Source organism: Micropterus dolomieu, linkage group LG03 (assembly GCF_021292245.1).
Source record: "Micropterus dolomieu isolate WLL.071019.BEF.003 ecotype Adirondacks linkage group LG03, ASM2129224v1, whole genome shotgun sequence".
In the NCBI taxonomy this organism is placed as follows: Eukaryota; Metazoa; Chordata; class Actinopteri; order Centrarchiformes; family Centrarchidae; genus Micropterus; species Micropterus dolomieu.
In genome coordinates, this window is record NC_060152.1 from 24,242,520 (window position 1) to 24,266,668 (window position 24,149).

The 24,149-nt window shown below is 39.9% G+C and overlaps 1 protein-coding gene and 2 long non-coding RNA genes across 8 annotated transcripts in view; 1 reads left to right on the forward strand and 2 right to left on the reverse strand.

Annotated features, from left to right (window-relative positions):
* Positions 1–4,633: 4,633 nt before the first annotated feature.
* Positions 4,634–9,416, reverse strand: LOC123967691. 4 transcript variants are annotated; one of them, XR_006824322.1, is made up of 5 exons: positions 8,341–8,468; positions 8,058–8,115; positions 7,674–7,746; positions 7,528–7,566; positions 4,634–6,811 (listed from the first exon to the last, which is right to left on the reverse strand). It is a non-coding gene; the product is annotated as an uncharacterized LOC123967691 (long non-coding RNA). The 4 variants fall into 4 exon arrangements; XR_006824321.1 differs by having other exon boundaries at positions 4,634–5,133; positions 5,735–7,566; XR_006824320.1 differs by lacking the exon at positions 8,341–8,468 and adding an exon at positions 9,108–9,416 and having other exon boundaries at positions 4,634–7,566.
* On the forward strand, positions 9,309–11,203 carry LOC123967692. 3 transcript variants are annotated; one of them, XR_006824325.1, is made up of 5 exons: positions 9,309–9,343; positions 10,265–10,333; positions 10,424–10,661; positions 10,734–10,780; positions 10,856–11,203. It is a non-coding gene; the product is annotated as an uncharacterized LOC123967692 (long non-coding RNA). The 3 variants fall into 3 exon arrangements; XR_006824324.1 differs by lacking the exon at positions 9,309–9,343 and adding an exon at positions 9,387–9,772; XR_006824323.1 differs by lacking the exon at positions 9,309–9,343 and having other exon boundaries at positions 9,387–10,333.
* A 2,275-nt stretch (positions 11,204–13,478) lies between these two features.
* LOC123968334 (exostosin-1a) overlaps positions 13,479–24,149 on the reverse strand; it is a 41,130-nt gene continuing 30,459 nt past the window's right edge. Inside the window, exons 5-11 of the mRNA XM_046045035.1 lie at positions 21,241–21,373; positions 20,471–20,589; positions 18,971–19,066; positions 17,931–18,020; positions 17,560–17,720; positions 17,284–17,455; positions 13,479–16,604 (exon numbers count right to left, since the gene is read on the reverse strand). Coding sequence (XP_045900991.1) covers positions 16,419–16,604; positions 17,284–17,455; positions 17,560–17,720; positions 17,931–18,020; positions 18,971–19,066; positions 20,471–20,589; positions 21,241–21,373 — 957 coding nt within the window. The 3' untranslated portion in view covers positions 13,479–16,418. The remainder of the gene's footprint in view (positions 16,605–17,283; positions 17,456–17,559; positions 17,721–17,930; positions 18,021–18,970; positions 19,067–20,470; positions 20,590–21,240; positions 21,374–24,149) is intronic.

The window sequence follows — 24,149 nt, forward strand, 5'->3', positions numbered from 1 at the left end:
CTTATTATCAGCATGGTTTGAGAATTGATTTATTAAATCATTTTCAATCTCATACAATCCACGGCTAGCTGGATATCTGCGGTGACAGCACAGATGGAAAACAAGGTAAAGTTGAGCTACGTGATAATGCATCGCAATCACATGGTAATAACACAGGCAGTGGGTGTTTATTACACTTAAGTGATGAAGTAATTCCCTAAAGGTAGCCAATTGAAATGTATGCTCCAGAACCAATCCAATCATCATTTTCATCCACATTTCATCATTTGCACAAACATGCTCTTTGCGAGATTAAATTAATTATTATTGATTGACCAAATTACCAAACACCATTGCACAATTGAGCTCTTGCAGATGTAAGTGTCAGTGTGTTGCATCACGGATTCATGATAATATTTAATCAAACTTAAGTAGTGGTAATAATATTTTCGAGCAAAACTTAACTTAAATATAATACATTTTTAAAAAACATTTAATTTCCACATACTAAATTACAGATTCACTGATGCTTATTAAAATTAAATTCCACTTATTCTTTACTCAGTAAATGTAATTGTGCACAACTTACACTCCGAGGGAAATTTACTCAAAAAATGTATTGTGCTAGAGTCAAATACTAATGGAAACTCACTCAACAAAATTACAACTAGTCAACTTGAAATGAACAAAATGCCCATTTTCAGATAGTAGTCCTGAATAATACGAATACAACTCCATTATTACAATTCAAGTTCCCTTTATTAGTATCAAAACCTTAAACATCATTTCTACATTTAACAGACACAAAATAAGGCACATCTTGCATAAAGCTGAATAGACAAAGTAATTTAATGCTTGATCAGATAATTAACCAGCAACAATTTTGATAATGGGCGGCGCGGTGGTGCAGTGGTTAGCACTGAACGCCTTGTGTTGTCCCACCTAAAATCCATCACAGAGCCACTCCTGGATCCCCTGCAGTTCACCTACAGAGCCAACATGTCTGTAGATGATGCAGTAAACATGGCCCTTCACTACATCCTGCAGCACCTGGACTCCCCAGGAACCCACGCCAGGATCCTGTTTGTGGATTTCAGCTCTGCTTTTAACACCATCATCCCAGCCCTGCTGCAGGACAAGCTCTCTCAGCTGAACGGGCCTGACTCCACCTGCAGGTGGATCACTGACATCCTGATGGACAGGAAGCAGCACGTGAAGCTGGGAAAACATGTCTCTGATTTCAGGACCCTCAGCACCGGTTCCCCTCAGGGCTTTGTCCTTTCCCCCCTTCTCTTCTGCCTGTACACCAACAGCTGCACCTCCAGTCACCAGTCTGTCAAGCTCCTGAAGTTTGCGGACGACACCACCCTCATTGGGCGCATCTCTGGTGGGGATGAGTCCGCCTATAGGTGGGAGATTGACCATCTGGTGACCTGGTGCAGCCAGAACAGTCTGGAGCTCAATGCTCTGAAGACCGTGGAAATGGTCGTGGACTTCAGAAAGAGCCCAGCCCCACCCTCCCCCACCATCCTGTGTGACTCCCCAGTCACCACTGTGGACTCCTTCCGCTTCCTGGGCACCATCATCTCCCAGGACCTCAAGTGGGAACTGAACATCACCTCCATCATCAAAAAGGCCCAGTAGAGGATGCACTTCCTGCGGCAGCTGAAGAAGCCTGCCAAAGACAATGATGTTGCACTTCTACACTGCCATCATTGAGTCCATACTCACCTCCTCCATCACCATCTGGTACGCTGCTGCCACTGCCAGGCACAAGGGCAGGCTGCGTATCATTCACTCTGCAGAGAAGGTGATTGGCTGCAATCTTCCTTCTCTTCTGGACCTGTACTCCTCGAGGACTCTGAGGCGAGCAGGAAAGATTGCAGCTGACTCCTCCCACCCCGGACACAAACTGTTTCAGACTCTCCCCTCTGGCAGGAGGCTGCGGTCCATCAGGACCAAAACCTCTCGCCACAAAAACAGCTTCTTCCCGTCTGCAACTAGCCTCATTAACAAGGCCCGGGTCCCCTACTGATACTCCCCCCTTGCAAATGATACAAATGTCTCTGCACATGTAAATACTGTTTCATCTCGTGTCGGGCACAGACCTGGCACGTCGCACATATTTGTTGTTGATTGTTGATCTTTGTTGTTGTATATTTTTATGTTGTCAGTTTATATATTTATATGTACACAATATTCTCTTCCGTTGCGTTACTTCTGCACGGCACAGACCCAGAATAATGCACATGTATATATCTGCAACGTTGTTATTCCATTCCATATTTATATATTTCTACATTTATTTATGTTGACTGTATGTTTGTCTACGTTTAGCACCTTATCACCACAGTAAATTCCTTGTATGTGTAAAACACTACTTGGCAATAAGGCTCCTTCTGATTCTGATTCTGATTCTCACCTCACAACAAGAAGGTTGTGGGTTCAAACCCCGGTTGCCCCAGCCTTTCTGAGAGGAGTTTGCATGTTCTCCCCGTGTCCACATGGATTCTCTCCAGGTGCTACGGCTTCTTCCCACCATCCAAAGACATGCAGGCTAGGTTAATTGGTGTCTCTAAAAATTGTCCTTAGGTGTGAATGTGAGTGTTTGTTTGTCTATGCGTGGCCCTGCGATGGACTGGCGACCTGTCCAGGGTGTACCCTGCCTTTCGCCCGATGCTAACTGGGATTGGCTCCAGCCCCCCGCGACGGTGGATGGATGGATGGATGGAATTTTGATAATCAATTTGTTTTCGTTCTTTTTTGCAATAATGTTGAACATTCTGTATTTCCAGATTCTTAATGAGATTTTTTGGTGTTAAGTGGTAATAACTTGAATCTTGAGCTAAATAAAATTTCCTTTTACTACTTACTTTACTGTGTTTTGTGGGAAAAGTGACTACGCATAATTTTATTCCATCAGCAGCACTTTTAAAAGGGAGCTTTAAATGTGGAGTTTTATGGAAAATAAAGATAGCTAATAAAGATTGTTTAAAATAAGAAATCCCACACTATGCAAATTTTTTAGTCAGGTAGACGAGGTAATGGAACAATATCAGGGTTTCTGCAGGTTTCACCTGGTCAAATTTAAGACCTTTTTAAGACCATTATGAATGAAATTTAAGACCTATATAACGACTTAAAAAAAAGAAACGCACAAAGGAAATGCAGTCACAAAATTACTTGCAGAGTAAATCAATGTATTCAAATTAGGGTTGAGTGATGTCTACAAAATTGGCATTGGACGATGAAAAAAGAGAGTTCTGTGTGTTTTCGGTGACTTTATAAAACATAACCTAATACTGATGGATAAAATCAGGGGAGCAGACAGGGAGACAGAGAGAAACAGGGAAAGCCAGTGTGTTTGCAGTGAGAGACCAGAAGTAAAGGTGTGTGTGAGTGAGTGCAGGGAGAAGTCGAGGCAGGCACAAAGCAGGTATATTTACAAATAATAATAGAAATAATGTCCATGGGCATTAAAACATGCTTTCACAGGGCGGTATAATGTAAAAAATTAAGATGGTATTTTTGTGTGGGGGATTGGGGGTCCTCCCCCAACAAAATTATGTTTTCCAATAAAGAAATATGCAATTCCACATAATTTTGGAACATTGTTATTACCACATCTGTGAATAAGTAGGAAAATCTAGAGCAGATTTGGAATAAATTACACCCCAAAAGCTAAACTTGCTAAATAAGTCTACTTAAGACATTTTAAGGCCTTACGCGGAAACCCTGCAGGACATCTACCTGATAGGTGCTGTTATCAGAGCAGCTCCTTTAATCTGGAGGTCTCACAGTGTTGTTGCAGATAGAAAGTGACAGTGAATCTCAGAGGAGGAAAATATTCTGGCAGTAAAAGTATGGTGTCGGTGTGTCTGGTAATAAATGTTTTAGCTTCTCCAGACCAACAAAAGTCTGTTCCCAAACGGCTGGAGAAGTGAAGCAGGTTAACAAACCTTTCCCCTTCAGACTGGAAGCTAAGCAGGAAGCTAACAGAAAGTCTTAGTTCAATTTATAGAAAGTAATGACCAGCTATATTTTATTCCACCCTACCTGTCCAACTGAAAGTGGTGTTCAGCTCCATCCTGAAAACAGACTGAACATCCATGGGGTACCATATTTGGGTCACATTGCAACTTGTCTATCACAAGGTAGCCATGCCCTAAAGCCTCCCCTGCTTTCTGGTCTATTTTCCTCTAAATGGGACCATAATTTACTAAATTAACATCATGCTGTGTTGAAGAAGACTAGCGACTGAGACCATAAAATCATTAGGAAAGTGTTTACTGATCAGCTGAGAAGTAGTCACGTTTTCTCAAAGACTTCTATACGATCCAGTGGAGTCGCCCCATTGCTGGCTGTTAGAGAGAATGCAGGTTTGAGCATAGATGTCATTTACACTGGGGATGCTAGGGACATGTCCCCACCACTTTTTGAAAACATTTGCTAAAAGTTTTCTGAAAATTAGCTGGCAACAAGAAATGTTAAATAGCAAATACAAATTGCACAATAGGAAAGCATCAAATACAAGAAACAGATCTGCCTTGTCCAAAAAAAGTAACTTAGGCTAAAAAAACAAGCTGCTGATTACTGCATTATATTCAATAATATTTTTATATAATGAATTGTTTCCCTTCATATATATTTCCACCAAAAATTGGTGCAGAAAATGTCTCTAGAATGCAGGAAATCAAGAGTTTAATGCTCAAAATCTTATGGGGGAGGACCCCCCACTTCAATTGCCTATTTTTTCAATGATTATTTCTTCTAAATAGCATTGGAGTATCTTGTTGTCTTGTTCTGGAGACTCCAATAATGTGCTTTCTCGCGTGTTTCATTCCACCCATCATATGAGCCCTTAAATGTCCCCACCACCTTTCAGCACAAAGTGATGCCCTTGGGTTTGAGGCTTCACTTTTCAAACCTGGAGGTTCCTGCTTGGTGAAGACACAAAGCTGCTTCCCGCTTTCACAAATCAGACACATTAAATATTTTTTCATTTAATCATTTTAGTTTTGAAACGGACCAATCAAAGAACAAAACGCAGATTCAGGTTTTCCTCACAGAGGAGCAGTTGAAGGTTGGGTTATGTACCGAGGCGCTGCTGGAGGTGTTCTCCTCCTCGTTGTTGGTGGGTGGAGCCACTCCTTTCTGGGAGCAAGGAGAGGAGGCTGGAGCCTTATGGCAGGACTTGGTAGGCTTGGTCTGGTAATTAGGGTTTGAGATCCATGCACCATATACTTCATTCTGCTCAACTTAGACCTATTGTCCTCATTAGTGGGCACATGCCTGTGCCCTCTAGGGTCACTTGCCAGCCATGTTCTGATGTCTGTTTCTTCTTTGTTACACATTGGGTACACATACTCATTTTTTTTCTAAAAGTACACCCTGTTCAAAGGCAATGCTACTAATATAAATACACACAGAATCAAAGCCCAGGTCTTGGGAGGTTTGGGAAACATTTTTTCATGAAAGGAGAAGAGTGGATTTGTCCCTAATTTCTAACAATTTGGCTATGCCTATGAAGGGGATGCTAATAGCCAACATTAACCTTTTCACTGTACACATCATATATTAGCATTGTTTTGATATAGACTACAAAAAAACACAAACCTATCCTTTCATCTCTTTAAACCTGTCAGTTGCTGGAAGAGGTATTTGAGTTGGTTTCCCGTAGTAGATTTCATTACATTACATTTCATATTACTTGTCGTTGATATTGACATTTCTCTACAGTACACTGAGTACTTACATTGCATGTTTTGAAGACGTCAGTCATCCGCTAGCAGGTTCAATGGGAGGCCACGGAGGGTCGAATGGCATCTCATGTGTACCTCGTGATGTTCCCAGATTGACAATCAAAATAATTATGATCATACAAATATTTTTACAGCACATCAAGCCATAAAGTGTAGCAGTTCTACCAATGTAATTCTAAAATAATAATAATATTGATAGCAATAACAACAAATCCATCCAATTGCAACTACTGAAAGACGAGTCAAATTTACACACATTGACTCAAACAATGAGTGAGAAATAGAAGCTAACTATAACCTTAAATATGACAATAGAAGAGATTTGGAAGCCAGTGCAATAGGGCTGCAGCCAAATATTCAACTATTTAGTCATTGGGTTGGTATTCAGTTTTAAATTGTGGGATGTGGAGATTCGCACAAGCACCCACAGTTCTGTTCCGCACAACGCTGCACACACACCAGCTTGCACCACCCTTTTCAGTTTCTTTCTTGCTGTATCATACAGCGACAGACACATACAGGCTGCAATTTGAACTTTTTCACCCACGATTCTGTGGTAACAACCACAGGTGAGCTGCTTGTGGAGAAGGCTTATAGTACATCTCTCTCTGTTTGTGTCTCTGCAACTGTCTGTATGGTGATCAATCATGGATGGAGTTGGTCTCTTGGACAGATAGAAAAATAAAAAGTCATGCTCAGCATATAAAATCTGAGCGAAATTGAAGATTTTCTGTCTTGGGTTAAGTGTTCAGGGCAGCCCAATGATTTCAAAATAAGCTTGTAAATGACTTTTAAAGTGATCATGTACCGGAAAACTTACAAAAATAAATGCAAATGAGAAATGACAATTGAAAGTAGATGGCTCTATCCTCCTTGTCATCACAAGACAATATCATAATCAAATTTCACTATTATAGTACAGAGGTCCCAATCTGTATTGACTGACCATTATGTGATCAACATTGTTGCTACAGCAACAGGGCAATTGATTGTGGTGTGTATCTCTCAAGCTCGCAGTAGAATTGGTTGCATAGGTTCAACATTTGTAAAGCAATGAACTCAGTAAACACCTGCAAACACATAAATGTATGCAGATTAATGGTTTCCAACTTGTTTTTACCTGAGAAATGGACAAGAAAAGAAAATGCAGGGTCATCCTGCAAATTTCTTTAACCTAACTTAAGTTTTACTGCATCAAACTGAAAGATTATGTGGTGAAGAATTGAGTTAGCCGATCATATATATTTTACACTATACTAATTTTATAAAATTTCATCATTTAGCTTCTATCTGAAGCAACATTCCCACACCAACACAGATACTTGTGTTTTTTCAGTGCCATTCTTGGTCTGAACAGGGTTAAGACAGAATTTCAGTCAGATACTTCAGTCATTCAACCATCTCATCATAAGTTTATAACAGTCTTTAACAGAGCCTACAGTGAAAAATGTTTACACTTAATGCTATAATAGATCTACAGTTTTCTCGGCTTTTGATCACTGCCAATCATTTCTGAAAGAAATCTATGAGAATTTTAAATTGCTAAATATACATTTTCATTATAAAAATCTCACAGTCACAGCTGGACTAATGCACTTTTCTAAAACAGTACAATATTCCCCCTACGTTTCAAATCAGGGCTAAAATATCTTCTTTCATGTTAAAATGTCATCCACTGTGAAATGTTGATGGTTCCAGCTCTAGCAATGTAGTATTTTTTATATCCTCAGTATGGCTGATTAGCAAGCCAGCAATTGATGCAGAAATGTGCAAATTGATAACATACCTTGGATAGCTGTAGTGCCACTCAATACTCTGTTTGATCCTACCAGAGCAAATATAACAAACAATATAAAGATTTTCCATTAGCCCAGTCAACAAGAACATCATGAAATGCTGCAAATGCTGATTTTTACAATTTATCTGACTTACCAATATCAGAGCTGCTTTCGCAAGTCAGGTGATTATGGGCATAATGAAATTCCTTCAGCAACACTCTCTAGTCCTTCATGGGCATACAATATATGAACACCAACTTTTGATTGGTTTACAAAATAAAGGCCATGTAAACACTTCTCACAAACATGTGATATAGGCAGAGTTTATAAAATAAACAAATAATATTAAATTTAAATAAAAACTGAACATTCCTCACCAACTTTCATTACCACAGTGGAAAAATATTCCTTTACAAATACATATTACTGCCACTTCAGATGAGGCAAATTTTGTCTGGGCTGAGGGGTTTATTAGGTTCACCGCTGATAAAATGAAACATTCATCCATGCATCAACACTATTTCAGGATATATCTTACCGAAATGTGGATGGAAACTCTCAGGTCTCAGCGCTCAGGTTCACTTGAGAGGACAGATCTATTAAAACAGATTACAACAGATATAAGATAAATATAAACATATTAAATGCTTATCATACAAACATAATAATTACACAGTCCAAACTGATCTGACTTGAAAATCTCCCAACTGGAGGGGTTTTCATATCATATTTAAACAAAATTTCCAAAGGTCTAATGTGTCTGAGTTGATGGCTAGCTTAAATGTGCCATTAAATTGAGAAGCTAAAGTTATCTAACTTACTAGTAAATGTCAAACTAGACCGTGTTGGCAAGAGGTAACGTTAACATTGTCATCGTGGAAGAGTAATTTTGTTGTAATATTTGGAATTTTCCATCTATCAGTTAAAATGTCAGAGTCCACTGTGAGGGGTTTGCTAACATTAAACAAGCTAACTTTAGCTTGATGTACTGTAGATATCCCTGCCGAACAATTCGCGGGCATTCCTACAATGACGTAGCAAATTAGTGTGCATGAATAAGTAACTGCCTATTTGTGTTACCTTACTGATTTACCTTCACAGCCCTTTTAAAAGTGTGTCATGTTGGCTAGTTTAGCGACTAACAATAAAGCAACTTACAATTGCTAACGTTATATATGTTAAAGGTGGCGCGCCTCTGGAACAACTAGGAGTTAAGTGTCTTGCTCAGGAACACATTGATGCATGTGTCACAGTTGAAACGCAGGTCTCTCACACCAAAGGCATGTGTCTTATCCACTGCCCCACAACCAATAAGTATGGTCATTACTTTATATAGACTCATTTAGCAAGTTTAGCTTTTGGGTTATAGTTTATTCAAAATCTTAATGTCCTTGTTGATCACAGATGCGGTAACAACAATCTTCCAAGATTATGTGGAATTGCATATTTCTTTATTGGAAATTTTTTACATTTTACACCCTGTGAAAGCATGTTTTATCCCCGTGGACATTATTTTTATTATTGTTTCTAAATGTACCTGCTTTGCACCTGCCTTGACTTCTCCCTGCACTCACTCACACAACTTTACCTCTGGTCTCTCACTGCAAACACCGGCTTTCCCCGCCTCTCTCGCTCCCTGTCTGCTCCCCTGAGTTTCTCCATAAGCAGTAGGTTATGTTTTACAAAGTCACAGAAAAGAAACAGAACTCTTAATTTCTTTTTCATGGCAGCAGGTGCACCGCATGCCAGCTTGTTAATTACGTAGCCTATCAACGTCATCGTCCATCCCAGTGATTCATTGTTGACATCGTCCAATGCTAGAGTGTGAGTGTGTTCTCTAAATTAAATGGAGTTTGGTACAAACAGTTACTGCATTAGTTTATAGGCCCGACCAGGATCTCGGTGATGACTCAGGGCTAGTTGGTGAACTTATTTAACTGGCGCGCTGACTAACGGCTATCATGCTTGTCAGTTTGGCTAGTGCTGAGACAGGATGGGGATCGAGACCCAGTTTTAAAAGGACACGGTTCCAAAACCCGAAAATCAATAAGGTGCTATCGAGACTAGTGGGTCCTGTCTAATCTGATTTATCTTGAGAGGCGATGGATAAGAAAGCTAATGTTTCTAATGATGGCACCTTATTAAACGGGCCCAGGACTGTTCATCATCAGGCTGCAGCCTCTGCTGCTCTCTGGGAAGTTAAGTTCGCTCCAAACTACTCCAGTTGTCACACCTAAGCTCATTAAGCCTACTGTAAGTATGTGCAACAAAACCTTCCCGAGTAAAAAGACAATACTTTATCAACACACCTGTCTGTAAGGGAAATCATCTCTGTCCTCAGTCTGTCATCCTGTAGGCTATGTTATTTACTAGCACAGCTAATGTTAACTTGGCAGTTACCCAAATGTTAAAAACAAGCTAAATAGAAAGCTGTCTGTCTGCACCATTAAAATGGCTGAGACAAACCAGCCACTCCTTCTACCAGGTAATATTACGTGCAGGCAGGGAATAACAGCAGAGGGGAGGACGAATGATACAGACTGAGTTTTTAATCTTTCTAAACATCACTCAGTATTATGATGTAAACATTAACGTTGATGCTCTAGAAACAGCATTTAGCTGTATTTAAAATATTAAAAGCATAAAGGCGTGTCAGGAGCAGGACGTCTGGCTGCTCTGCTACCTCACCACCTCAATCTACACTGACACACAGATCCAGATCTGAATGTTTCCATCTTGGTTCAGTTCCCAGATGAGATGCTGCGGAGCGTTTAGCTACTCAACATGATCATAGCTGTCCTCGACTCCACACAGGTAACAGCTTATCAGGACTCACCTCTGCAGAACGTTTAGTCTGGTTCGGATCCAGGTTGTGTTCTGTAAGCAGGTCTCTCTGTGTTGCAGCTGCAGGAGCTGATGTGTCATGTGATGATGTTCAGGAAGGACTCTGTGCTCAACCTCCTCAGTGAGACACTCTCAGAGGACACCTGTCCTCACGTCTTCCACCTGTGTTCACCTGTCCTCACGGCGTCTTCTTCTTCATGTGTCCACCTGTCCTCGCATCTTCTTCATGTGTCCACAGTTTAGTCTCTAGACTAGGAGAGCAGTCCTGCCCCCATCCTGCAGCACATTAAATATAAAGGTGAGTGGTGTCCAGGTGTCCCTGTCCTCCAGTCGGATCAGTTGTCTGACTCCTTTGTCTTTGTGTTCCTAGAACACCCGGAGGCCTTGTCCTGTCTGCTGCTGCTGCTCCAGAGAGAAGTACGACAGGAAAACACCTGGACACTCGTCTTAAAGACTCCTGGGTCCCTGTTAACATCTCTGTCTGTGTTCCAGGCCCAGTGAGGAGATGGCGAAGATGGTCCTGAGTCGTCTCTGTCACCCTGAGGGCCAGTTCACCACCAGCATCCTGAAACACTGGGCGTCCAATCACGAGAACACGCTGGGAGAACACATCAAATTTTATTCAGCTCAAGATTCAAGTTATTACCACTTAACACCAAAAAATCTCATTAAGAATCTGGAAATAGACAATGTTCAACATTATTGCAAAAAAGAATGAAAACAAATTGATTATCAAAATTGTTGCTGGTTAATTATGTGATCAAGCAGTCAATTACTTTGTCGATTCAGCTTAATGCAAGATGTGCCTAATGTTGATGTAGAAATGAAGATGATGTTTAAGGTTTTGATACTAATAAAGAGAACTTGAAATGTAATAATGGAGTTGTATTCGTATTTTTCAGGACTACTATCTGAAAATGGGCATTTTGTAAATTTCAAATTGACTATTAGTTATTTTGTTGAGTGAGTTTCCATTAGTATTTGAGTCTAGAACAATACTCTCTCAGAGTGTAAGTTGTGCACAATTATTAAATAGAATTAATGGAATTTAATTTTAATAAGCATCAGTGAATCAGTGTAATTTAGTATGCGGAAATGAAATGGTTTTCAAAAATGTATTATATTTAAGTTAAGATTTACTCAAAAATATCATTACCACTACTATAAAAGTTTGAGGTAATCAGTTTCCACAAATATTTTGAGTATTATTTGGGTATACAGTGTAGCGAGTGCCTTCTGCAACAAACCCAACAATTGCTGTATAACACAATTTTAACACAATGCTGCACAGCGATATCTGGGTGGTGACACAATTTTGGACTGCCATCTGTTAAACAAGATCATTTTATCCAGAAAGCTGATTACTGTCTGTTATCATGTGACATTTACGTCTTAGACAGTCTTAGAGAAACCAACCGCTTCTTTGCTGATGCCTCCCTGCTTAGATGAGCTACTTTGCTGACGTATACACACGGTGTGAGGCACATCCTGAACATCTGTTTATCTCTACCTTCCAAAAGAGAAGTATGTTATTATCTGCACAGCTGTGGGAAATAAGACATCATGCTTTGGATTTACTGCAACATTCTTACACGCACGCACAAACACAAAGGTGACGGGGGGCTAAAAGTAGCGGCAGATTTTTATCTAGACAAATGCTGATTGAAGAACTAGATTTCTTTAATCCTGTGAAATGAATTCTTTCTGCCTAATAGCGCTATAATGTGCCTAATCTTAATGTATTCAATTATGTCGCCACAGGGAGCCCCTTCTGCTCTTCTGTAACCAAACTGCTTTTCTTTGAGGCGCTGTATGACATTCAGTTGTACTGTCACTGCAAATGCAGTCTTCAAATTCTGCCTTCAAGTTATATATTTTTTTACCTTTTATCCTTAGTTCTTTGGTATTTATTGGTATATATTCTCAGATATTAATCAATCTTATCCCCATGATAATCCTCATGATACATTAACACTAGCAGTAAGGAGTTGTAACAGAGAAGAAAGACATTTATTCTCCTAAATACAGTTCCAGGGACATAGGGGAACATCTGGTGACAAAAACAATGACGTGTTTCTAGCTGCAATGTTCAAAATAAAGTGAAATCAAACAGAGACGCCACCATGATGACATCACTACTCACACACCAAGGCAACAAGACTACAAATCCATAGAAATCAGTGAGACCAAACGCAACATTAGAGAATCTCTTTCATATTTGAAACAGGCTGCAGTAACATCTGGTGGAAAGCTGACAGCAACGGAAGACCATTTGTCAAACTTGGCCTTGAGTCACAGTATTTAACATTATCTAACAGTAGGGAAGAACCCCGACTACACGCATGCTGAGATCCATCTCCACCGCAGATACACATCTCATCAGCGGGAGATGCTGAACTGATTCGCATACCATTAAAATGAGGCATTGAAGTGCAGCAAGGTTTCACTCCTTGCTTTATCGAAAATCCCTTATTCCCACTCACTCCATGAAACAAAGCATCTACACATCTGGGTCTCTCACATCTTACAGAGTGGATGTGGTCTGAGTGTGACTGTCCAAATGGTTTTCCTTTTGGCGTGTCAGAAGATAATTTATCCTGTGTAGGCTCCAGTCCAGCTCTTACACACACACTGCACATCTTTTTGCTTTAAGAGTTTTGCCCAGTTCGGTGCCTGTGTGTGCGTTTTGGGGGTTGAAATCTTTCCTGTAGCTGTTGCTCCAGCTGAGTTGGCAGCTCTCATGCACCATGGGATCATCCTGGATAGATGCTGTTATTTATGCAGCGTGTCTAAACCAATCATCCTGACACAGATTTATGTAAACACAGCAGTTTCTTGGCATAGGATGAGGTTCACACACGCACAAGGAGGAAGCTAAAGGTATTATTTAGTTTGGCTCTCCCTCAGTGGGCGCAGCGCATAAACCCGACATGCTAAATATGTTTGGGAAGCCAGAAAGTGGGTCGCCAGCAGGTCAGAGTGGAAGAGGGATGACAAGGTGACATGGGGAAAAAGGAACTAATGTATGTAGATTTTAAATATGTAATGACATACCAAGACATTTTGAAAGGATATTTCAGTGATCAGACAAAAAACACACACAATAGACAGTCAATTTATATCAAACATTTCATTTATTGATTTTTTTGTTTTGTTTTTATAAAATTCTTTTACAAAATTGTGATTCTTCCTCTATCTTTCCATTTTAATCTCTATAAAATTAGGTCTGCAGTTACGGAGGAGAGTGAAGGAAGCAGGCAGAGATTCAGTCGAGGCTAAATCCCGTCTTATAAATACTGCGTATGTGAGAATTGTGTGTGTTACATGTATTATTATACTTGTGACAACCTGGAAGAGTGGCTCTTTATTGGGCCATCTCAAGTATAATAATACAAGGCAGTATAAAAAAAAATAAAAAACAGTAAAAGGCATGAATGTCAGTATCAGATGTATGGTGATAAGTCTTAGTAGCATCCAGTGTTAAACAAAATAATTTAGGGAGCCATTATGCGTTACTGGGTATTGATAAAGAAAACAAAAATTACCTATGAAATCAAAACAGGGATCCATCTCTTGCACAAGGCAGATGGGGAAAAAGTGTATTTCTTCTGAAGGCACATCAATATAACCCCCCTGCCCTCTGAAACATAAGGAAGGAAGAAAAGAGACGAAAACAGAGAAAATGTCATCCTAAATATTGCACCAAGTTCATTTCTGAAATGTGATTCTGTTTACGACCATATTCACTTGTTGTCTTGATAGCACTGTGTTTAATAGGATACTAGGACTGTTTGCTGTCAAGCTGATAGCACATTCTCAAAAGTGAAAAATACCATGCAGCATTGCATCTCTGCTCATATACATACACTCATTACCTCCTTTACTTTCTTATACAGACAGCAAATATGTTTAATGAACCAAATAAACACGGGAATGCATGGCATTCTTCATATCAGATGAAAAAATATTTTAAAAAAAACCATATCTGATCTATTGGCACATATTGGGGTGAAGGGTACAGAACAGTGAAGCTTACCAAAATGATCATTTATCATTGTCAGGGCAGGTGTGGTTAGGTTTCTATAGAAATGTTGCTGGCTTTACAGGGATACTCCATGGACAGATAGTTGATGATGTGGTGCAGTTATTTACAAACACAGGTACATATTCCAGATTCATTAACATTTTCAGATAACCTGATATGACATATCAGGGCAGAAATAAAATGAAGCGATTCTTTTAATGGAACCAAACATTTAGAAATGAATATTTCAATTTGTCTATTAGCCTACTGATCCCCAAAAACCCAATTTCATCTTACACCGACACTTGGCTTTCAATGTACAGATTTGCAGCAAATGAGGTGTCTCAGATCGAGAAGACTAACATACAGAAACTGATCAAGGTGTTGTCTGAGACATAATGAATTACGGAACATACTTGAACATCCTGGTTTTACATTTGGACTCTTGAATGTGGCCCAAGCACGAAAGCACACTACCAGTTTGAATGACTCAGAGATGAATGGCTGTTTAAATCTGTGATTATCAGATACAAAGTGGTATTCAGCAAATATACTGACTTCTTAAAGCACATCTCCCCAAAATGTGCTTATTTCTTCCCTACGCCTTTTAAAAGTAACACACACAATTGACATGAGAGAATATTTGTTCATTGCAATGGGAAAAATACAGTTGTCTATTTAGCATGAAGCCAACTCTGACTGCACCAATGCTCCTAGCTAAAAGCAGTTTTAGCCGAGCTTGGGCTGGTGCCAAACTTGTCACTGGACAAAATGAAATTGGGTCTATGGCATAGAGACAATAACCGTATATAAATATCCCTTGCTAACTAAGCCCAAAAAGATCCATTCCCTAGTCTTCACAGCGGTTACTGTTTCAAAACAGACCAGTGGTTGGCTCAATTGGCAAGCACTGTCTCCCTTAACCAAGGCATCTCTTATGATTCTCTATTGTTCTTCAGGCCAGCAGATATTCAAGTACCAATTCTAGCTTGTCATATAAGTCTTTACGAATGAAAAAAGAGGCATGAAGAAGACTTCTTACTAAAGAGAAAATAGAGAAGTCCATTGAATTTTGTCTGCATTTCTTATTAGTTCCTGTGGATATGTATTCTCACATAGCAAATTTAGTAAAATTTAGCTAGTTGCGTAAGACTGTTGTAGTTTTAGCAGGAAGACATGTTCAGAATGACACATAATGACAATTTACTGTAATTTGTCAATTAAAAATCAATTTTCATTATACTTCATCGAGGACTACATGTGAATGCTGACCTGAAGAATTTACTACAAGATCCATTAACCCATCAATTATAAAGAAAATCATAAAAAAACAACTAGAAAGCAGAGAGATCTTGCGCCATTGGATAAATTTGAGGCACTGTGAATATCAGATTAATGATCATAACTCAGTTCTGTGGTCGAAGGGCTCATCATTCCTCTCTTCACCCACCCTGCTATTGGTTTGAATTAAGACAATACAGAGAGAGTAGAGCTGGCCATTCATTCACTGTATAAAAAAAATAGCCAAACACAATCCAAAATAGTGTTATCCTCTTCATAGTCATAATTATCAAACAATATTCTGTCAGCAAAAAATCTTTCAGTAACCTGTACAGAGTAGAACACTCTTTTTGAGCGGGTTGGAGTTGGGAGTAGTTTGCCGCTGTTTGGACACTGAAGCAGCAAGCTATGATTTCCAAGCTCCATGACTTTGACAACTTCAGTTCAAAGTCTAGCGGTTTTAAAGTCCTCAGGTGTCCTTCAGTTGGTGGTAGTCATAGTTTATGTAGTGTGGTCTGTGTGCTCAGCATTAACCCATTACACATAAGAGAAAGGGTAGAAAGGAGAAACGAAGGAGACCAATGTATGTGGCGTCCTCCACATCTGTTCTAGTTCCTTTTCCTCCTCTCCCCTTGTTCCCAGTCGATCCATCCATGCAGTCATGGAAAGGCCTTTCGTCTCTCTACGTTTCCACCCCCCCTCGCTCTGTCTTTGTTGTGTCCAGAGAGAAGGGGAAGGGGCTCTGGAGGGTTATAGCCTCTCGATGTCCCTGTACTTCTTCCGCAGTATGGACACCTGGTCTTTGAATAGCACTGGGTCCAGCCTCATCTGAGAATGGACCAGGGGCATGGTGCCAAACCAGCTGGCAAACTTGTTCATGCAGGTCTGACGCTGGGCAAAATGGTCCGGGTCAGCCCAGCGAGATGCCCGTGAGCTCTGGAGGTGGGAGGTGGTGATAGGAGGGGGGGGGGGGGGGGGGGGGGGGGGGGGGGGGGGGGGGGGGGGGGGAAGATACAGGCAGTACAAGGAAGAGAGAGAGAACAACACAATGAATAATGCATCGCAGATTACTCTGACCTTTCAAAGCCTATTGTAATTATTCATGAGTATTTTCATACTGAAGGCCATTTTGCAAGAAAACAATTCTTAATTCAAATTTACTAATGACTGATGTTCTGTTTTAACACTATGAGGGTTTAATAAGCACTATGCGTCTAAAGGTGTCTGCATCTACAATAATAAGGAAAAACATGGGTATTGCCCCTTTATAATAATATACTGTACAAATCAACAAAAATCTCCAACAAAGTACCTTCAGGCATAAAATCTAAACTATAATGTTATACTGCTGTGTATATTTTGCCCTCTGCAATTACATTTATTTCTACACTGTGCTACTGTCTCCTGCTGCGACCTGTGAAATGTTATCATGAACATATAACTCTTATTATTCTTTTTATATTGTATCTTGTATTTTTCTATTCTATTTTTATTTAATGTGTATTTTCTTATCTGTTATGTGTGAGCTGTTGTAAAGAGTAAACTTCCCCACTATGTGCTCAATAATCTAATCTTAAAATAACGTGAACTTTACAGGATAAATGTTCCACCTCACCTGTCCCATCATGGTCTCCTTGTATTGTTTCTTCTGGGTGACCTTAATGGGTGGTAGTTTAGAGACAGAGGACACCAGAAAATTCATCAGAATGTCCTCGCAGTTTGACATTTGGTCAACCATGGTCTTCAGACTGGCTGGAAGGTAGGTGGTGTACAAATAGTGGTAGTATCTATGGGGGGGCATGAAAGAGAGAGTTAAGTGTGTTAGTACTGAACTAAATGGAGAGGAGTAAAATATAAAAGCGAGGGGTGGAAATCAGTAGCGTGTCAGTACTTGTGATAGATGGCAGCCCCGGTCAGCACCATGGAGTAGTCGTTGGTCCACTTGGAGGTGTAGCCCCACCGCTCCTTGTTACTGTCCCAGAAGTGGCTGCGGGCTGGGTAGCCAACAATGCGGTCTGGAAAACTCTGCCACACTGTGAAGGCAAAGTCCACCTGTGCAGAAATCAGGGAGAAACAAGGAGGGAAAAAAAAGAGGGTGGGGAGACATGAGGCCTAGGAACTAGGAGCAGACATTTCCCTAAAATTGTATCCAAAAGATGCATCATAGTGATTATATAACTATTAACAAAAACTTCTGCAGCAAGTACTCTTGAATAAAAATATATCCTATAAGTGTTTGCTGTAGTTTCCTGCTAGTCTGACCTCTGTGGTGGAGAGCACGGTGTCCTCATCCAGACTGAGAACAGCATCGGTGGGGATGGTGTCGTAGGGCAGAAAACGACTGCTTATCTCCTGGCATGGAACACACGAGAGTGAATAGTTTTACCATGCAGCTCAACAACAACAATCGGCAGATAAACAGGGCCCAAGCAGCACTACCAGTTTCTTCCTATCCGTTTGTGCTACTGAGTTGTTTCATCTTGCCGCATTAACAGCAGAGCCAGACAAATATACAAGCTGACATAACACGCATAACAGCATGTTATGTCAGCAATCAGCACATCAGTGAAATATAGTATTTCACTGATGTAGATAGAAATATACAAGCAGCTGAGTGCGTTTCCCTCCCTGATGAGCCTTGCAACCTCTGCATTTTGGCATGTACCTATGCAAACAACTCTGTATAACAAGTGCTTATAAAGTGGTTTCCAATTTTAGTAATATGCGCACACTGATATAAAATGCCAGTTATTTATCAAAATTTAATGTGAGGGTTCCTGTCCCTGACAGCAATGACCTTGTTAGCCACATTTCCAGTAAACCTACAGGGCCTAGGCTAACTAACACAAACAAGATGAAAAAGGACATACGTTGACTTAGGATCCCTGCCGAGCTCCTACCAGTCACATCCCTGACATATTAAATAATTCTGCAGCTTTTCGGAAACTAGTTCTCATGCTGCTTTGAAAATTCATTTACAGTATTGACAAACTTCTTTTATAGCTGGCAAATACTGTTGATTTTTTAACTGTGCTTAAAATTCAAGTCCTTTATGTCCTTTGTCTACTTGTAATATGTTTGGGACCTCATCAGTATGCTTTTAAACTATATTTAATAAACAGTATACAGTAGGTTTAGCTGAGCAGTCATCCATATTAAGGTAGGAGGGTTGTTGGTATAAAATTAAAGCTTATTTAAAGATATATTAAATAAATTAAAGGCCACCAGTGCCGAATGTGAAAAAGCTGCAGTAACATTGCCTAATGAGAATTGTAAGGGACTGAGGTTGTTGTTTTTTTTACCTTTCTTTCGCCTTCTATAACAATGACAGGGACTGAAGTGGCAGGCCAGCGGTGCTTGGCAGGAAGAGGCTTGTCACAATTCCACAGAACTATCACCTGCACATGTGGGGAAACAGGTAAAGCTTAGTCATCATTCTGAAAACAGCATGTTCATATTCATCAGCATACCCATGTATGTACGTCTGATCCCTGACTTAGCAATATATGTACAGATCAAATACCCACAATCCAGTGTTGTTTCAATTCAAAGCCCTACTTTTTAATTAACTCCCGATTTATGTGGAAGACACCAACCTCCTCATGCTCCTGCAGATCTATTTTCCAAACTGTCACATCACCTACATTAAGTGACAGCAACATTAGGTATCACTGTAAATGCTAAAACTAAGGCCTAGTCCACACAGACACAGGTATTTTTATAACCGGAGTTTTTCCTCCTTCGTTTAAAGAAAAATCTCCATCCACATGAAAACGCAAACACACGCTATCAAGCGCTTTCAAGAGCATGCCAAACCACCTGCCGGCGAAATGACCCTAACCGTAAAGCCACATTGGCCAACCAGAGCCGGATAAAACTATAAACAAAGCAGGCAGTGGATAACGTGACGTCTGACGTCGCAAGGCAAAACCCCCGGTTTTACTGTCCACATGACAACACTGCAACCGGTTTTTCTGAAAATCCTCACGCTGGCAGAGGTTTTCAAAAATGTTTAGTTTCAGTGACCTGATACTGCGTTTCCGTGTGTACGAATGGCCGAACCGCGTAGAAAAGGTCACAGTTATGAAAATACCCGTGTTCGTGTAGACAGGGGCTAAATGTGCTGACACTTTCATGCAAGCCATACAGTTATTTAATCAAGGAAAACACATTTGTGATAAATTTGCAAAATGCCTGAATAATGGGTAACACAGAACAGTATCCATTGAAAAAATACATGATTTACACATGAAAACCACTGTTCCATCCAATATACCTGAGACATAAGAATTCACCTTTTACTTAGTTATGTGCAATTTTGATGTGTGACAGCTGAAAAGCAGTCGATTAATGGTTCCTCAGGTAACGCTTTCTTATATTTCCTACAGTGTGCACAAGTCGTATTAGTATACTAGTATCTGTAGAGAGAGGAGTGTTAGGGTGGATCTGCTGTGGCAGGAAGGTTTGGAAATTATTTAGACATCCTCCCTTCATCTCCAGCATGAATAAAATACTGAAGTTAAAAAGCAGTTTCAAGCCAACACCGGCACCTTAGTGACGTGATAAACCTGAGAATTGACAACAGCATAGAGACCAACAGACCTTTCTCCACCAAAGCAGCATTGCCTAGTTGGCTTTTTGTTTCACTGAATTTAAAAACAGTTTTTTAATTTTTTAAACATTTTTATAATTCGAATAATTTGCTCCATGATATTGTAGTTCCATGGATCATCTTCTCACATCAGCATATGGTATTAACTCCTGAGGATTGGGTCAATCTGTGTGTTGGGTTTTTGAAATACCTGAGCACAGTACTGGGATTTGGCAACAGCCAAAAGCAGCTTCATGACTGGCTGGGACTGGGACACCAGCGGGGTCACCACATGGATGATCGCTGTAAACTTGGAGAATGGCTTAACACCTGAAAACAGCCAGGACACATCAAAGGTAAGAAGAAAAGAAGCAATTCAAATCCGTCACAAGAATGATCTCCTGAAACCACGTTCACTCACACACCGTAGGTATGTAGTACTAGGTATGTAGTACCATCACTTGACCATGGAACTGCACTAATCTTACAGTTATATGTTCTATAAGTAGTATCAGCATAGTTTTGGCCAATACTGCCATAACTATCTTTACGGTCATGAGTTGCACAAAACAGAATTTGAGTAATACCTCTTTGACAGCTTTGAACATTTCTTAGTTTGTGCTTGTTTACTTCAAGCTGTTTACTTGGCATACTGTGTAACTGAAAAGGTCTAATTAGGCCTGTAAAGGAAAAAAGGTGCCAGTTAACCAAATCCCAATGTCAACAACAAGCCGCATATCCAGCCAATTAACCAAGCACAAATACAACATGGCAGGTCTAATTGGTGAGCTTCTCTGTGACAAATCATGAATTAATAAAAATATGCTGCAAACCTTGTCACTGATTCACATATTCGTTTACTAGTATTCAACAGCTGCCACGCACCAGCTGTTCCTGTGCTGTGTCGTAAATGAAAATCAATCACTCTTTAGGGTGTGCCGTTAATGTGGTTTTTAGCATGTGCATGAATGATCTACTGACCCAGCTTAGCGTGGTAGAAGGGGAAGTCTCCCAGGTATGTAGAGTACTGAGGCAGGGTGAACAGGCCTCCAGGCAGACTGTTCCACATGAGGTTACTCCTTGAGGTGTGCTGCAGTACCCGATCCTGGATGATCTGCATAAACAGGGGAGGAGGAGGAGGAGGAGGAGGAGGAGGAGGAGGAGGAGATCCAAATTCATTCTTTCTGTAAAGTGGCCAACTGATTGCAATTGGTAAATATTAATCAAATGCCCACAATATTCCTTGTTCTTGTGTGACAAAAAAAAAAAAACATTTCACAAGACTAAGATAGAGTATTTGTACAACTACTGTGAATTGTCAGTAAGATGTCAGTAAGGAAATTAGCTTTGAGCCAAGATCTTCCCTGTTCATGTGGATTTTAGGCAATAATGAAGCCAGCCTTATATGCTGAGTGCAGACAGACATCCTCTGGCACTTCTCAAATTAACAACTGCAATAACGAGTCACTTCAAATAAAAGAAAAAACCTGCAGACTACAAACAGGTAGTTTTAATTATGCTGTTATGCAATTATCCTTTGATTTAGTTTTCATGGACAGCTTATTTTTGGTTGCAGAGAATCAGTTTTGAACACCTTGATATTTTTTATATATAGAATTATAGGTGTTTATTAGTCTGTTGGATTACTGCTATCACTGACCACTGAATATGGAATATTACTAACAGTAACTAACTCAAGTATTAATCGGAAAGCCAAAAGTATATAATACCCAAATATCTTTCTAAGAGGAGAAACATTTAATTCCTGAAATGAAATGAATGAGGAAACATTCATCAAATACAGCTTTCCTCTTAGACTGTGTCAGGTGTAATGTGTGTTCTTTTCAAGCAGCTGAATCTCGCTATGTAAGGCAAGTCTGCATACAACCTAAGGCAAAAAAGCAGCAGCTGCTTTGCAAGTTGCATGAGCTGAAAACAAATGAATTCACTTTAATTTCTTTTGGACCTAGATATAATGTCCATCTAAAGAAGAAACAAACTCGATTGAAATTGACAAGACTTTCATCTCATTTCATTAATCTGGTTTGGCTTGGGTGGCAAGCATGGAATAATAAAAATCACCCTTGGCCTCTCATCTCTGAGAATTGGGGGAAACACAAGCAGTTACAAAAGAGTTTGATCAGCTCCTTCGGCTTCCATTTTACAGCCAAAAATGTCTGTACTTCAAGCATTAAGCCACAATACTCGCATCATCACAATTAGCATTTTAATAATGGGTAATCAAAATGTCTATCATTCAAGTTATGAGGTTATATGTTTGAAATAGTATGAAAGTCAGAATATAATCAGTTTACCAGTGTGTTTGTTTAGACCTATATCACATACAATGCATGAGTCAGCATTACAGGTCCAAAGCATCGTAGGTTTCCCACTCCACCAAAGCTCTTACAAGACTCTTACACACAGTGAGAGGATACCTTAATAAAATATTAAGCATTCTCAGGAGCTATGGAGCAGCTACAGAACAAAGTAATCCCTTTTTTTGTAGGATATTGTGGTAATAAACTGATTCTTAAGGTGCAGCTTTACCTTGTTTACAATAAAACATCCAGATTCCCTTGCAAACAGGAGCTCACTAATGGACTGAATTGGAAGCCAAAACACAGACCTCTTACAAGTCTTGTACTATGGTATGTGTTGGAACCCCGTTTAAGATACTGAAGAGTGTAAACAGATCGAAGATCAGCTTCTTGGGGCTGTAATTTACCCTGCTGACACAGAAATCCCAGCTCTGCTTTCTAGCGCCCTGACTTCAACCTCTTGGGACACGGCCTCTGTAACACTATCTGAGGACAGCAACTAATGGTATAAAGTGCAGGCGGCACTACGGCTTACGTGCAACACAACTGAAAATTAGTTTGTTGAATTAAACTGAAAAATTACAAAATAAGCATCAGACACATTTATTTTCTCTACCTGCCATTCTGACCACTGCTGAAAGTGGCTGATTAATTTGGGGATGAACAAATCGACTTTGAGTGCATTGAAAAACCTTTTCTTACTCACAGCCAGCCTCACAAATCCCGTCTGTTTCTCTATCTTGCTCCCTTTTACATTTCATTCCTCCCTGCTATCATCTTTCCTTGTTTGTAATTCTAGCCCAAGAGCAGTATGGTAGCCCGCTACACACCAGGAAGAATACAGATAAATGGAATCTGACAGGAACAAACTACTGACGTGATTGATAGCCAAGCCACGGCAAGAAACAGCTTTAAAACATGACAGCAGTGTTTAACAATATATATCATCCCTCTTGGTTTTCAGTCGAGTCTGGAGCAGTTTCATTGCGGGTATTATGTCTGCAACAACACAGTCTGCACTTGCAGGCTTGTGAGTACAAAGCCAGTTACTATTTTAATAATCAATGAATCGTTTTGAAAACAAGTAAAAACGTCCAAATTCTGATTTCAGATTATGAAATTTGAATATTTTCTAGTTTCTTTCCTCCTCTATGACAATAAACTGAATATATTTAGGTTGTGGGGGGAAAAAAAGACATTTGAGGATGATGCCTTGGGCTTTGGGAAAAACTAATCAACATTTTACCAAAATTTCTGGATCTAACAAGTAATCAATCAATTGATTGTTAATGAAAATAATAGTTAGTTGCAGCCCAAATTGATCAATGGATTTACACCATATTTGTATATTTATGCTTGTGTGCAAGCATGTATTGTTGGTTTCTTTTGTTGTTTTCAGACCAGTGAAAAATTTTGCAACTGCAGCAGTGACATGAACTTGTGTATGTGTATGCGTGTGTACCTCCAGTGTGGTCAGTACTATCTTCTCTACAGAGTTGAAGTAAGCCTCCCATAGGAACTGGGTCTGTTGTCTCAGGGACAGGATCTTGTCCTGGTGGATGGAGCGCA